General features: G+C 44.5%; 1 protein-coding gene across 1 annotated transcript in view; it reads left to right on the top strand.

The window, feature by feature from the left end:
• RNF207 (ring finger protein 207) overlaps window positions 1-14,790 on the top strand; it is a 71,737-nt gene that overhangs the window by 45,752 nt on the left and 11,195 nt on the right. The window contains exon 13 of the mRNA XM_073603663.1: window positions 9,099-9,288. Within this exon, the coding sequence (XP_073459764.1) occupies window positions 9,099-9,288 (190 nt within the window). The remainder of the gene's footprint in view (window positions 1-9,098; window positions 9,289-14,790) is intronic.

The following is a 14,790-nucleotide window of genomic DNA, read 5'->3' as shown; positions in this document are numbered from 1 at the left end:
AAAGAAAATGTTGCGAACGGCAATTCCTCTTTAAGAAACCTGCAATTTGTAGCATAAATTACTTTTTAATCCACTTAAAAAAAAAGGAAAACATTGCGTAAGCATGGAAGATTTTCACAAAATAAAGTGCAGAATTTATTAGCGTGTTAAAGTCGCAGCATTTGTCATTATTTCTGCACTGAGAAGGATTATCACTCAACAATAGAATGTGATGTACGGAATTATTACCATTTCCGTGTTTTGTGATCCTGCGAGATTCTGTGCGCTGATTATTCCGCACGCTCTGTCACATTCGCTGCTAATTGCCCCTGACCCCGAGCGGGGGGGGGGGTGCTTGTTCTTGTCACAGAGGAATGGAAACAGCTGTAGGGATCGATGACAGGCGCCTGCTTGTTACAACATCCAGCAATCATCACCTGAACTGACAATTCCAGGAAAAGCAAACAATAGAATAACAGATGATCTTCAGAGGGGGGGGGGGGGGGGGGGCTCAGTACTTAGCAAGAGTTTATATTCTCACATGGGGAATGAAATATTACAGCTGAACTCCAACCAGCGAATACATATATGTGACACAGTGGAGGCTGGTGCTCAAAAATTATTTTTTTTTGGAGGGGGGCGCAGAAAAGTTTAAAAAAATCATCATTGTTGATTCAAGGGCCAGTGTGCCCTTGTATCAACAATAGAATGCCCCCAGTGTGACCCCCCTGCCCACTCGCCGTCTGCCCCGAAACTTACCCTGTCTTGGTGGGGCAGCGGGGTCCTTCGTGCATCTCCTGCCATCCTCATCTCCCATCCTCTCCTCCTGATAGGCGTCCAATAGCGGTGCCCGTTGTTTCAGCCAATCAGGTGACCAGTAACTGACCCGAGCACCTGATTGGCGGAGAGGCGGTTTAGTGTTGGGTAAAGCGAATAATAATTCGCTTTTCTAACACAGCCGAGTAACCTGCAAGCGCCCAGCATGGCGATCGCAGGTCACCTTTTTTGACGCCTATTAGAGCCTATGGCTCTAATCAAGTGCTTCAAAGACACCCCCCCACCGCTGTAATTCAGGCGCCCGAAAAGGGACCGGGCACCTGAATAGGGGGTGGCAGCCGCGGACATAGATGGCAAGAAAAAAAATTCATGCAATGCATAAATCTATCTATTGGTGATAGAAGTGCGTGGTAGGAGAGAGGGGGTGGCGCCCGTGCGCCATTATGGACGCACCACCACTGATGTGACGTGTCTTATCTGTCATAGTGTGTAGAATTCTGTCCAGCCACTTGTGTGATTTGTACAGCTCTGCCAGACAGCGCAGCCAGGAGGCTGACACCACTTTTACAGTTGAAGTGTTATTAAACCCTGAAGTGAAAAAAAGGATAAAGTGTCGCTTACCTTGTTTGCTTTTCCAGCCCGGACTTTGGTGTCGGTGCTCTTCTTCAACAAAAATTCCCCCTTTTCAGGTTCTTGTCTTCAGCTATCTCCATGACCGCTGTCCCCCCTTCCTATGTCTCCACTCCATCCCCCCTGTCTCCTCAGTGTGCACACTCCACTCCCTCGCTCTCCACTCCTCTCCCTCCTGTATCCTCAATGCCCACTCTCTACTCCTCTTCTCTCCTGTATCCTCAATGCCCACTCTCTACTCCTCTCCCTCCTGTATCCTCAATGCCCACTCTCTACTCCTCTTCTCTCCTGTCTTCTCAATGCCCACTCTCTACTCCTCTTCTCTCCTGTCTTCTCAATGCCCACTCTCTACTCCTCTTCTCTCCTGTATCCTCAATGCCCACTCTCTACTCCTCTTCTCTCCTATCTTCTCAATGCCCACTCTCTACTCCTCTTCTCTCCTGTATCCTCAATGCCCACTCTCTACTCCTCTTCTCTCTTGTCTTCTCAATGCCCACTCTCTACTCCTCTTCTCTCCTATCTTCTCAATGCCCACTCTCTACTCCTCTTCTCTCCTGTCTTCTCAATGTGCATATTCCCCTCTCCTGCCCTTTGTGGACACACTCCATTCCACTCCTCCCCTCTCCTGTCCTTTGTGGACACACTCCATTCCACTCCTCCCCTCTCCTGTCCTTTGTGGACACACTCCATTCCACTCTCCCCTCTCCTGTCCTTTGTGGACACACTCCATTCCACTCTCCCCTCTCCTGTCCTTTGTGGACACACTCCATTCCACTCCTCCCCTCTCCTACCCTTTGTGGACACACTCCATTCCACTCTCCCCTCTCCTGTCCTTTGTGGACACACTCCATTCCACTCCTCCACTCTCCTACCCTTTGTGGACACACTCCATTCCACTCTTCCCCTCTCCTGCCCTTTGTGGACACACTCCATTCCACTCTCCTGCCCTTTGTGGACACACTCCATTCCACTCTTCCCCTCTCCTGCCCTTTGTGGACACACTCCATTCCACTCTTCCCCTCTCCTGCCCTTTGTGGACACACTCCATTCCACTCTCCCACTCTCCTGCCCTTTGTGGACACACTCCATTCCACTCCTCCCCTCTCCTGTCCTTTGTGGACACACTCCATTCCACTCCTCCCCTCTCCTACCCTTTGTGGACACACTCCATTCCACTCCTCCCCTCTCCTACCCTTTGTGGACACACTCCATTCCACTCTCCCCTCTCCTGTCCTTTGTGGACACACTCCATTCCACTCCTCCCCTCTCCTGCCCTTTGTGGACACACTCCATTCCACTCCTCCACTCTCCTGCCCTTTGTGGACACACTCCATTCCACTCTCCTGCCCTTTGTGGACACACTCCATTCCACTCTTCCCCTCTCCTGCCCTTTGTGGACACACTCCATTCCACTCTTCCCCTCTCCTGCCCTTTGTGGACACACTCCATTCCACTCTTCCCCTCTCCTGCCCTTTGTGGACACACTCCATTCCACTCCTCCACTCTCCTGCCCTTTGTGGACACACTCCATTCCACTCTTCCCCTCTCCTGTCCTTTGTGGACACACTCCATTCCACTCTTCCCCTCTCCTGCCCTTTGTGGACACACTCCATTCCACTCCTCCACTCTCCTGCCCTTTGTGGACACACTCCATTCCACTGCTCCCCTCTCCTACCCTTTGTGGACACACTCTATTCCACTCTTCCCCTTTCCTGCCCTTTGTGGACACACTCCATTCCACTCTTCCCCTTTCCTGCCCTTTGTGGACACACTCCATTCCACTCCTCCCCTCTCCTGTCCTTTGTGGACACACTCCATTCCACTCTTCCCCTCTCCTGCCCTTTGTGGACACACTCCATTCCACTCCTCCACTCTCCTGCCCTTTGTGGACACACTCCATTCCACTGCTCCCCTCTCCTACCCTTTGTGGACACACTCCATTCCACTCCTCCACTCTCCTGTCCTTTGTGGACACACTCCATTCCACTGCTCCCCTCTCCTACCCTTTGTGGACACACTCCATTCCACTCTTCCCCTCTCCTACCCTTTGTGGACACACTCCATTCCACTCTTCCCCTTTCCTGCCCTTTGTGGACACACTCCATTCCACTCTTCCCCTTTCCTGCCCTTTGTGGACACACTCCATTCCACTCCTCCCCTCTCCTGCCCTTTGTGGACACACTCCATTCCACTCCTCCCCTCTCCTGTCCTTTGTGGACACACTCCATTCCACTCTTCCCCTCTCCTGCCCTTTGTGGACACACTCCATTCCACTCCTCCACTCTCCTGCCCTTTGTGGACACACTCCATTCCACTGCTCCCCTCTCCTACCCTTTGTGGACACACTCCATTCCACTCTTCCCCTCTCCTGCCCTTTGTGGACACACTCCATTCCACTCTCCCAATTCCCCCCTTACAGATGAATGGTATCAGTGGGAACTTATCTGAGAGGCAGAAATTGCTCATTTCTCAAGGAGCTCCTAGCAACCTGTGGAGGAACCCAGATTGAGAAACCTTGCACTAAGTCATCAGTTGTGTTCACTTAGCTCTCCCCTCCTTTTTTCTGTCAGCACATATACAATACATGGGTGAATGGTTCTTAATTTATAGATGCTTCATTTAAAGTGCATCAGTCATAGACATTTGGCTGTGATTGCAAAAAATAAATAAGGAAACTTTGAATTATTATCTATTTTGTCCATCTATTTCTATATAAAGCTTTGTAACCCTGGATTGGAGTAAAGTGTTCACCATTTGCTGTACCATATTTTGCCTTCCACTCTATGTAAGTCCCTTTTGGACCTCTTTTCCTTCTGTACAGGGCCCAGGCCAACGGGGGGGGGGGGGGTCTAGGCATCAGAGTGAACCTAATGTGGGCAGGGAGGGTGGGGCCAATTACTTGAACCAATCCCTTGTATGGCTCTCTCTGCAGCAGCTGAAACTGGCTTATTCTCTTCTCCCTCCTGCCGGATTTCAGCTGCTGCAGAGATTCAGCTGCTGCAGTAATGGCCACACCGATTACCCTCCCTGTGCCCCATATGTTTCCCCCTGCTACCCAGGCCTCCTTGTGTGCCCCCCCTACCCTCGCAGTGCTTCTGGCTTCCCTCCTCTCCTTCCTGACGGCAGCTGCAAACACACAATAGGATCCTTCAAGATGGAGAGTGGGGGAAGGTTTCAGTAAATATTCTATATTTACCAGTCTCTTCCTTTCCTGAATGAACACAATGAGTGATCAGTATTGATCACTCACTGTGTTCATTCATAACTGAAGCATAGTAAACTGTTTATTTGGGGGGTGGGAGGGGGGCTGTCAGGTTGGCTGTATGGGGCCCTGTGGTTTCTAACAGCAGCCTTGAAGTAGCCAATATCTTATAAGACATGACGGACTCTGTTTTCGGCCTGGATTTTTTTCTTTGTCTGGTCTTAGCTGTTCAGCAGTTTCTTTAGTCCAGAACGGAGGTCTCCAAACTTTCTAAACAAAGGGCAAGTTTACTGTGCTTCAGACTTTAGGGGGGCCGGACTGTGGCCATCAGAAGTACAAAATATCCCAGCATCAGTGGGAGTAAACGATCCCCCATCATTGGTCTCAGTGGGAGGAATTGTGCCCCATTAATGGCGCTATTGAGAGGAATTTTGCCCCATCATTGGTGTCATTGGGACCCATTGTTGGCATTATTGGGAGGAATTGTGCCCCATCATTGGTGTCATTGGGAGGAATTGTGACCCATCATTGGTGTCATTGGGAGGAATTGTGACCCATCATTGGTGTCATTGGGAGGAACTGTGCCCCATCATTGGTGTAATTGGGACACCTTGTTGGCATTATTGGGAGGAATTATGCCCCATCATTGGTGTCCTTGGGACCCATTGTTGGCATTATTGGGAGGAATTGTGCCCCATCATTGGCAAGAATTTTGCCCCATCATTGGCGTCATTGGGAGGAATTGTGACCCATCATTGGTGTCAATGGGACCTATTGTTGGTGTCATTGAGAGGAACTGTGCCCCATCATTGGTGTAACTGGGACCCATTGTTGGCATTATTGGGAGGAATTATACCCCATCATTGGTGTCATTGGGAGGAACTGTGCCCCATCATTGGTGTAACTGGGACCCATTGTTGGCATTATTGGGAGGAATGATGCCCCTTTATTGGTGTCATTGTGCCCCATTGTTGGCATTATTGGGAGGAATTGTGCCCCATCATTGGTGTCATTGGGAGGAACTGTGCCCCATCATTGGTGTAACTGGGACCCATTGTTGGCATTATTGGGAGGAATTATGCCCCTTTATTGGTGTCATTGGGACCCATTGTTGGCATTATTGGCAGGAATTGCGCCCCATCATTGGGAGGAATTGTGACCCATCATTGGTGTCAGTGGGACTTATTGTTGGTGTCATTGGGAGGAACTGTGCCCTATCATTGGTACCCATTGTTGGCATTATTGGGAGGAATTATGCCCCATCATTGGTGTCATTGGGACCCATTGTTGGCATTATTGGGAGGAATTGTGCCCCATCATTGGTGTCATTGGGAGGAATTGTGCTCCATCATTGGCGTCATTGGGAGGAATTGTGCCCCATCATTGGTGTCAATGGGACCTATTGCTGGTGTCATTGGGAGGAACTGTGCCCCATCATTGATGTGATTGGTAGGAATTGTGCCCTTTATTGGTGTCAGTGAATAAAATAGTGCCCAGGGGCCGGATAAAAGCAAGCAAAGGGCCACATCTGGCCCCAGGGCCATAGTTTGGAGACCACTGGTCTAGAACACAACCACCAGTGTGCAGTAGGATGGCAGTGGTGCTAATGCGTCAGTCCTAGTACATAACAAGGTTTCCTTTTTTTTTTTTTCAGCTAACTTTATTCAAATGTCACAAAGTGGCATTTCATTGGGTTCTATTGGCTGCAGCACAGAGCAAGGTGGTGGATTGCAGGCCCTGAAAATATTTCAAGCCGTACTTTTCTCACTGCACACAACTAAACAGGGTGGTGGAAACTGGCCTGATAGGAAACATGGCATATTGTATTGTACTATTGAAAATCAATCTTTAGATTGCTGCCTAAGCCCGATCATGACTGGTCCTCTTTACATGACGCAGGTTTTGCGTTTTTTTTTTTAATTTTGTTTGCTTTATAACTGCGAGCTGAAGACTAAACCTCCCACTTCAATCCTTTTTATCTGCATCCCGCCGCCACAATTTTCCACATACAGTAAGTCACATGAGTCCCTCTGCGTTTTTTTACCTGGGTGATTAGCAGAGCCGGGGTTATAGAGGAACTGCGGGGGCACGTGTTCCGCCTGCAACTATTTATATCAGAATTTCAAGGAACTCTCAGCACTCGGGTCTTTAGCACCAGCTCTATATATATATATATATGTCACCCACAGAGCAGGCATCTTCAATGCAGCACAGAAATGAGACGGGGCAGAGATGGCCTGACAGAGTCACTGAGTCTGGATCCGTAATACTAAACACAGGGATATTATAGAAGACGGGAACCCAACATTTCTGGTAAATTGGATTTTTTTATTACATTATAAAGCGATAGTCTCAACAGTCATCGAACAGCCAATCACAGTGTGCCTTACATAAATTACCAGAACAGGTGCTTGACTTTCAGCACTGATCTACTAAAGGAGGATATTTTACATCACCTTGTTGAAGATGCAACGGAATCAGCCAATAAGATGAGGAGAAACATCTCTGCATTTTTTTTTGTTCATTTAAATTCCTAAAACCTGTTTGGGGGTTTTATTGAGCTAAGTACAAACTCCCCAAAAACTATTGATATATGTCATAGTGAATTTTCCCCACCATTTCTTTACATTTCTAATACTTGGGAATGTTTTTTGGTAGGCAAATGAAAAAAAAAAAAGTATTTTTGAAGCTACATTTTTACTTGAATATGCTATAAATCAAAAATGGAAAAATAAAATTATATTGCTACTTCACTGTAATCTCAGTATGTTTAATGACTAAAATGAAAGTTATTTCTGTATGACTGGTAGTTTATAAAAACTCATCCATTTTTGTTTTTTAAAAATGGTAATGTAACAAGAGCACAATTGCTATCACATATTTAGCTGTATATTTAGCAGATATTGTTACAATCTTGTGTTCGTTGGCATTGGGCCTTTTGTGACAATTAAACTTGTTGTCTGTAAACAAACCCAACAGCAGAATTAAATTGTACACAATAACGTATTGGGAATAACAGCTAGGAAACTACATTTACTTATTTTATTATTGTTGTTATTATTTAGTTGTATATAAAGCTTCACACATTGTTTTTAAAAAAAATGATATTGTAGCAATAACAAAAACAAACAGAATGCTGAATTTAATAGTTTTATATGATTATTATTATTATTATTATTATTATTAATAATTATAGGCACAACGGAATAATAAAAATAACAACAGCAATAATATTATTACTACAAATAATTAACAACAATATCATAGAATAATAACAATAATAATAATAATTATTGTAATTTCTCTATGATATTGTTGTTATTATTTGTACTAATAATATTATTGCTGTTTTTATTATTCAGTTGTTCCTATAATTGCTTTATTCATAAAAATAGCATTGATTATCATAAACATAGCAGTGATTAATCATAAATAATCATAGCAGTGATTATCTATCTATCTATCTATCTATCTATCTATCTATCTATCTATCTATCTATCTATCTATCTATCTATCTATCTATCTATCTATCTATCTATCTACCCTGTTTTCCTGAAAATAAGACCTAGCGTGACTGTCGGTGATGGCTGCAATATAAGCCCTGCCCTGTTTCCCCGAAAATAAGCCCAACCCTGAAAATAAGACCTGCAAGGACTTTAACTAGGGCTTATTTGGGGGGTAGGGCTTATATTGCAGCCTTCACCGACAGTCACGCTAGGTCTTATTTTCGGGGAAACAGGGTATCCTATCCATCTATCTATCTATCTATCTATCTATCTATCTATCTATCTATCTATCTATCTATCTATCTATCTATCTATCTATCTATCTATCTATCTATCTATCTATCTATCTCATAAACTTATGTTCTTTGTTTCTATATTGGTTTATAGTCATACTGCAAATTAACTAGTTTTAAGGGTCAGTGTAATTTTCCAATAATAATAATTGATTACCCAGAACAAAATTCCTATTTAAAGGCAAATAACAAAAAAGCAAAATAAAACACCCTGTTAGGATGCTGCCTGCCCTTTAAATCTTTCCCACAGACTATGATGTACAAGTCTCTAAAGTGCCAACCTACTATATGTGATAAACGATGGTGTGGTTATTTTTTTGTACATTGTACCTGCTAACCATTGAAACAGCATCTTATGGAATAAGCTTGGAATGTGTACCTTATCTATATGCACAACTCTGCATTGTCGGTATCATTTGTCTGTATTGAAAATAAAATTATTCTAAAAGTAAAAAAAATTCACCCTGTCCTGGTCACATGGGAAAAAAAAATATGACACAATCCTATATCCACAGTTGATCCCAAGGAAGGCAAAAAAAAAAATTCCTTCCTGTTAACTGCCAACCTGCCACAGTTGTGGGACACAAAGCAGCGCCTAGAACTGGTTATGTGTTAAGAGTAGATTGCAGAAGATTTTTCTAGAGTTTTGGTCAGAATGTTCTTATTTACATCGGATTGTTTCTAGTGACATCTTTGGTTTTGTTCTCCAGGATCTCCAGTGGTCAGTGCTCAAAGACATTAATGATACCCGGGTGTTCTTCTTGTGATAAAATGTCCATCGCTGGGTCCATCGTCCGGAAGCCCACCATGCACCGATACATCAGCACCAAAGTTCTGCTGGCCGAAGGAGAGGACAACCCATTTACTAACCATTGCCGCAGCTATGAGGAGACGTACAGGGTAAGGGGCTGACATGCAGATCGGTAATTAGACTCTGAAATAGTTCTATAAAGATGACCTGTTACTTTCATCATCATCTCTAAACCTTTATTCTTTGATATCATCTCCATCAGTCAGTTTAATTTGCAAGAAATAGCATTTTCTATTCTGATTTGTTGGCCAAAATGTCAGTTTTGAGTGATGGCTCTTTTGATGGCTTTAGTGGTTGGGAGTCTGAATTAAGTTGTTGATTTCAGAACATCCCAACTTCTCATATGTATTAGCTTTCAGGATTTCCCTTCCAACACTAACACCCACCATAACACTAACACTATCCTTCCCTATAACCTGAACACTATCCTTCCCTATAACCTCAACACTAACCTTACCTATAACCTCAACACTAACCCTCCCTATAACCTGAACACTAACCCTCCCTATAACCTGAACACTAACCTTCCCTATAACCTGAACACTAACCTTCCCTATAACCTGAACACTAACCTTCTCTATAACCTGAACACTAACCTTCCCTATAACCCGAACACTAACCCTTCCCTATAACCTGAACACTAACCCTCCCTATAACCTGAACACTAACCCTCCCTATAACCTGAACACTAACCTTCCTTATAACCCCAACACTAACCTTCCTTATAACCCCAACACTAACCCTCCCTATAACCCGAACACTAACCTTCCTTATAACCCCAACACTAACCTTCCTTATAACCCCAACACTAACCCTCCCTATAACCTGAACACTAACCTTCCCTATAACCTGAACACTAACCTTCCCTATAACCTGAACACTAACCCTCCCTATAACCTGAACACTAACCCTCCCTATAACCTGAACACTAACCCTTCCCTATAACCTGAACACTAACCTTCCCTATAACCTGAACACTAACCCTCCCTATAACCCGAACACTAACCTTCCTTATAACCCCAACACTAACCTTCCTTATAACCCCAACACTAACCTTCCTTATAACCCCAACACTAACCTTCCTTATAACCCCAACACTAACCCTCCCTATAACCTGAACACTAACCTTCCCTATAACCTGAACACTAACCTTCCCTATAACCTGAACACTAACCTTCCCTATAACCTGAACACTAACCCTCCCTGTAACCTGAACACTAACCTTCCTTATAACCGCAACACTAACCTTCCTTATAACCGCAACACTAACCTTCCTTATAACCCCAACACTAACCTTCCTTATAACTCCAACACTAACCCTCCCTATAACCTGAACACTAACCTTCCCTATAACCTGAACACTAACCCTCCCTATAACCTGAACACTAACCCTCCCTATAACCCGAACACTAACCTTCCCTATAACCTGAACACTAACCCTCCCTATAACCTGAACACTAACCTTCCCTATAACCTGAACACTAACCCTCCCTATAACCCGAACACTAACCTTCCTTATAACCTCAACACTAACCCTCCCTATAACCTGAACACTAACCTTCCCTATAACCTGAACACTAACCTTCCCTATAACCTGAACACTTACCTTCCCTATAACCTGAACACTAACCTTCCTTATAACCCCAACACTAACCTTCCCTATAACCTGAACACTAACCTTCCCTATAACCTGAACACTAACCCTCCCTATAACCTGAACACTAACCTTCCCTATAACCTGAACACTAACCTTCCCTATAACCTGAACACTAACCTTCCCTATAACCTGAACACTAACCTTCCCTATAACCTGAACACTAACCCTCCCTATAACCCCAACACTAACCTTCCCTATAACCTGAACACTAACCTTCCCTATAACCTGAACACTAACCTTCCTTATAACCTCAACACTAACCTTCCCTATAACCTGAACACTAACCTTCCTTATAACCCCAACACTAACCTTCCCTATAACCTGAACACTAACCTTCCCTATAACCTGAACACTAACCCTCCCTATAACCTGAACACTAACCCTCCCTATAACCCGAACACTAACCTTCCCTATAACCTGAACACTAACCCTCCCTATAACCTGAACACTAACCCTCCCTATAACCTGAACACTAACCTTCCCTATAACCTGAACACTAACCTTCCCTATAACCTGAACACTAACCCTTCCCTATAACCTGAACACTAACCTTCCCTATAACCTGAACACTAACCCTCCCTATAACCCGAACACTAACCTTCCTTATAACCCCAACACTAACCTTCCTTATAACCCCAACACTAACCTTCCTTATAACCCCAACACTAACCTTCCTTATAACCCCAACACTAACCCTCCCTATAACCTGAACACTAACCTTCCCTATAACCTGAACACTAACCTTCCCTATAACCTGAACACTAACCTTCCCTATAACCTGAACACTAACCTTCCTTATAACCCCAACACTAACCCTCCCTATAACCTGAACACTAACCTTCCCTATAACCTGAACACTAACCCTCCCTATAACCTGAACACTAACCTTCCTTATAACCGCAACACTAACCTTCCTTATAACTCCAACACTAACCCTCCCTATAACCTGAACACTAACCTTCCCTATAACCTGAACACTAACCCTCCCTATAACCTGAACACTAACCTTCCCTATAACCTGAACACTAACCCTCCCTATAACCTGAACACTAACCTTCCTTATAACCCCAACACTAACCTTCCTTATAACTCCAACACTAACCCTCCCTATAACCTGAACACTAACCTTCCCTATAACCTGAACACTAACCCTCCCTATAACCTGAACACTAACCCTCCCTATAACCTGAACACTAACCCTCCCTATAACCTGAACACTAACCTTCCCTATAACCTGAACACTAACCCTCCCTATAACCCGAACACTAACCTTCCTTATAACCTCAACACTAACCCTCCCTATAACCTGAACACTAACCTTCCCTATAACCTGAACACTAACCTTCCCTATAACCTGAACACTTACCTTCCCTATAACCTGAACACTAACCTTCCTTATAACCCCAACACTAACCTTCCCTATAACCTGAACACTAACCTTCCCTATAACCTGAACACTAACCCTCCCTATAACCTGAACACTAACCTTCCCTATAACCTGAACACTAACCTTCCCTATAACCTGAACACTAACCTTCCCTATAACCTGAACACTAACCTTCCCTATAACCTGAACACTAACCCTCCCTATAACCCGAACACTAACCTTCCTTATAACCTCAACACTAACCTTCCCTATAACCTGAACACTAACCTTCCTTATAACCCCAACACTAACCTTCCCTATAACCTGAACACTAACCCTCCCTATAACCTGAACACTAACCCTCCCTATAACCCGAACACTAACCTTCCCTATAACCTGAACACTAACCCTCCCTATAACCTGAACACTAACCCTCCCTATAACCTGAACACTAACCTTCCCTATAACCTGAACACTAACCTTCCCTATAACCTGAACACTAACCCTCCCTATAACCTGAACACTAACCTTCCCTATAACCTGAACACTAACCTTCCTTATAACCCCAACACTAACCTTCCCTATAACCCGAACACTAACCCTCCCTATAACCTGAACACTAACCCTCCCTATAACCTGAACACTAACCTTCCCTATAACCTGAACACTAACCCTCCCTATAACCTGAACACTAACCCTCCCTATAACCTGAACACTAACCCTCCCTATAACCTGAACACTAACCTTCCCTATAACCTGAACACTAACCTTCCCTATAACCTGAACACTAACCCTCCCTATAACCTGAACACTAACCCTCCCTATAACCTGAACACTAACCCTCCCTATAACCTGAACACTAACCTTCCCTATAACCTGAACACTAACCTTCCCTATAACCTGAACACTAACCCTCCCTATAACCTGAACACTAACCCTCCCTATAACCTGAACACTAACCCTCCCTATAACCTGAACACTAACCTTCCCTATAACCTGAACACTAACCCTCCCTATAACCTGAACACTAACCTTCCCTATAACCTGAACACTAACCCTTCCCTATAACCTGAACACTAACCTTCCCTATAACCTGAACACTTACCTTCCCTATAACCTGAACACTAACCTTCCCTATAACCTGAACACTTACCTTCCCTATAACCTGAACACTAACCTTCCCTATAACCTGAACACTAACCCTCCCTATAACCTGAACACTAACCTTCCCTATAACCTGAACACTAACCCTCCCTATAACCTGAACACTAACCCTCCCTATAACCTGAACACTAACCTTCCCTATAACCTGAACACTAACCCTCCCTATAACCTGAACACTAACCTTCCCTATAACCTGAACACTAACCTTCCCTATAACCTGAACACTTACCTTCCCTATAACCTGAACACTAACCTTCCCTATAACCTGAACACTAACCCTCCCTATAACCTGAACACTAACCTTCCCTATAACCTGAACACTAACCCTCCCTATAACCTGAACACTAACCTTCCCTATAACCTGAACACTAACCTTCCCTATAACCTGAACACTAACCTTCCCTATAACCTGAACACTAACCTTCCCTATAACCTGAACACTAACCTTCCCTATAACCCGAACACTAACCTTCCCTATAACCTGAACACTAACCTTCCCTATAACCTGAACACTAACCTTCCCTATAACCTGAACACTAACCTTCCTTATAACCTGAACACTAACCTTCCCTATAACCTGAACACTAACCTTCCCTATAACCTGAACACTAACCTTCCCTATAACCCGAACACTAACCTTCCCTATAACCTGAACACTAACCTTCCCTATAACCTGAACACTAACCTTCCCTATAACCTGAACACTAACCTTCCTTATAACCTGAACACTAACCTTCCCTATAACCAGTGACGGCCCGTCCATAACCCCCCTAATCCATGCATTCGACTCCTAATCTACATGCAGGGCGCCAGACGCATGGATTTCATTGTTTTTTTTTTAAGCACATGGTTAGAGCCTAAGGCTCTAATTGGCTTCAAAAAAGGGTGGGCTCGGGGCGCAGTGCCCACCCAGTTGTGTGACAATAGGGAATTAATATTCGCTATTGTCTTCTTGTTTCTCCTCCGGGTCACAGAACACACTTCCTGTTCAGCCGGGAGGAGAAGCAACGGCTCCTCCTTTCCCCTGCCTCCTAAGGTAAGGTCCCGTGGGGGGGGGGTTGCTTGCAACGATCCCTGCCTTTTCGTCTGCCATCTGTCTCCCACTGTGCTTGCAGCGATTGCGACCGCCCCATACCCCCCCCCCCCCCCCCAAATATTTTGCACCAGCCACCACTGCCTACAATCCTAACATTAACCCTTCGCTATAACCCCATAACTAAGCCCCCCTATAACTGGAAAACGAACCCTTCCCTATGACCCTAACACTCTCCACGACACTTATACTCTTTGTAGCAGTGATACTAACCCCAACACTAAACCCCTTAACCCTAATATTAATCCTTCTTGTAATCTTCATACTTACACTAACCCTCCTTATAAACCTAACAATAACATTCCTTGTAG

Source organism: Aquarana catesbeiana, linkage group LG10 (assembly GCF_042186555.1).
Source record: "Aquarana catesbeiana isolate 2022-GZ linkage group LG10, ASM4218655v1, whole genome shotgun sequence".
Lineage (NCBI taxonomy): Eukaryota > Metazoa > Chordata > Amphibia > Anura > Ranidae > Aquarana > Aquarana catesbeiana.
Note: the sequence above shows the minus strand (reverse complement) of the source record. Positions and strands in the feature narration are given on the sequence as shown.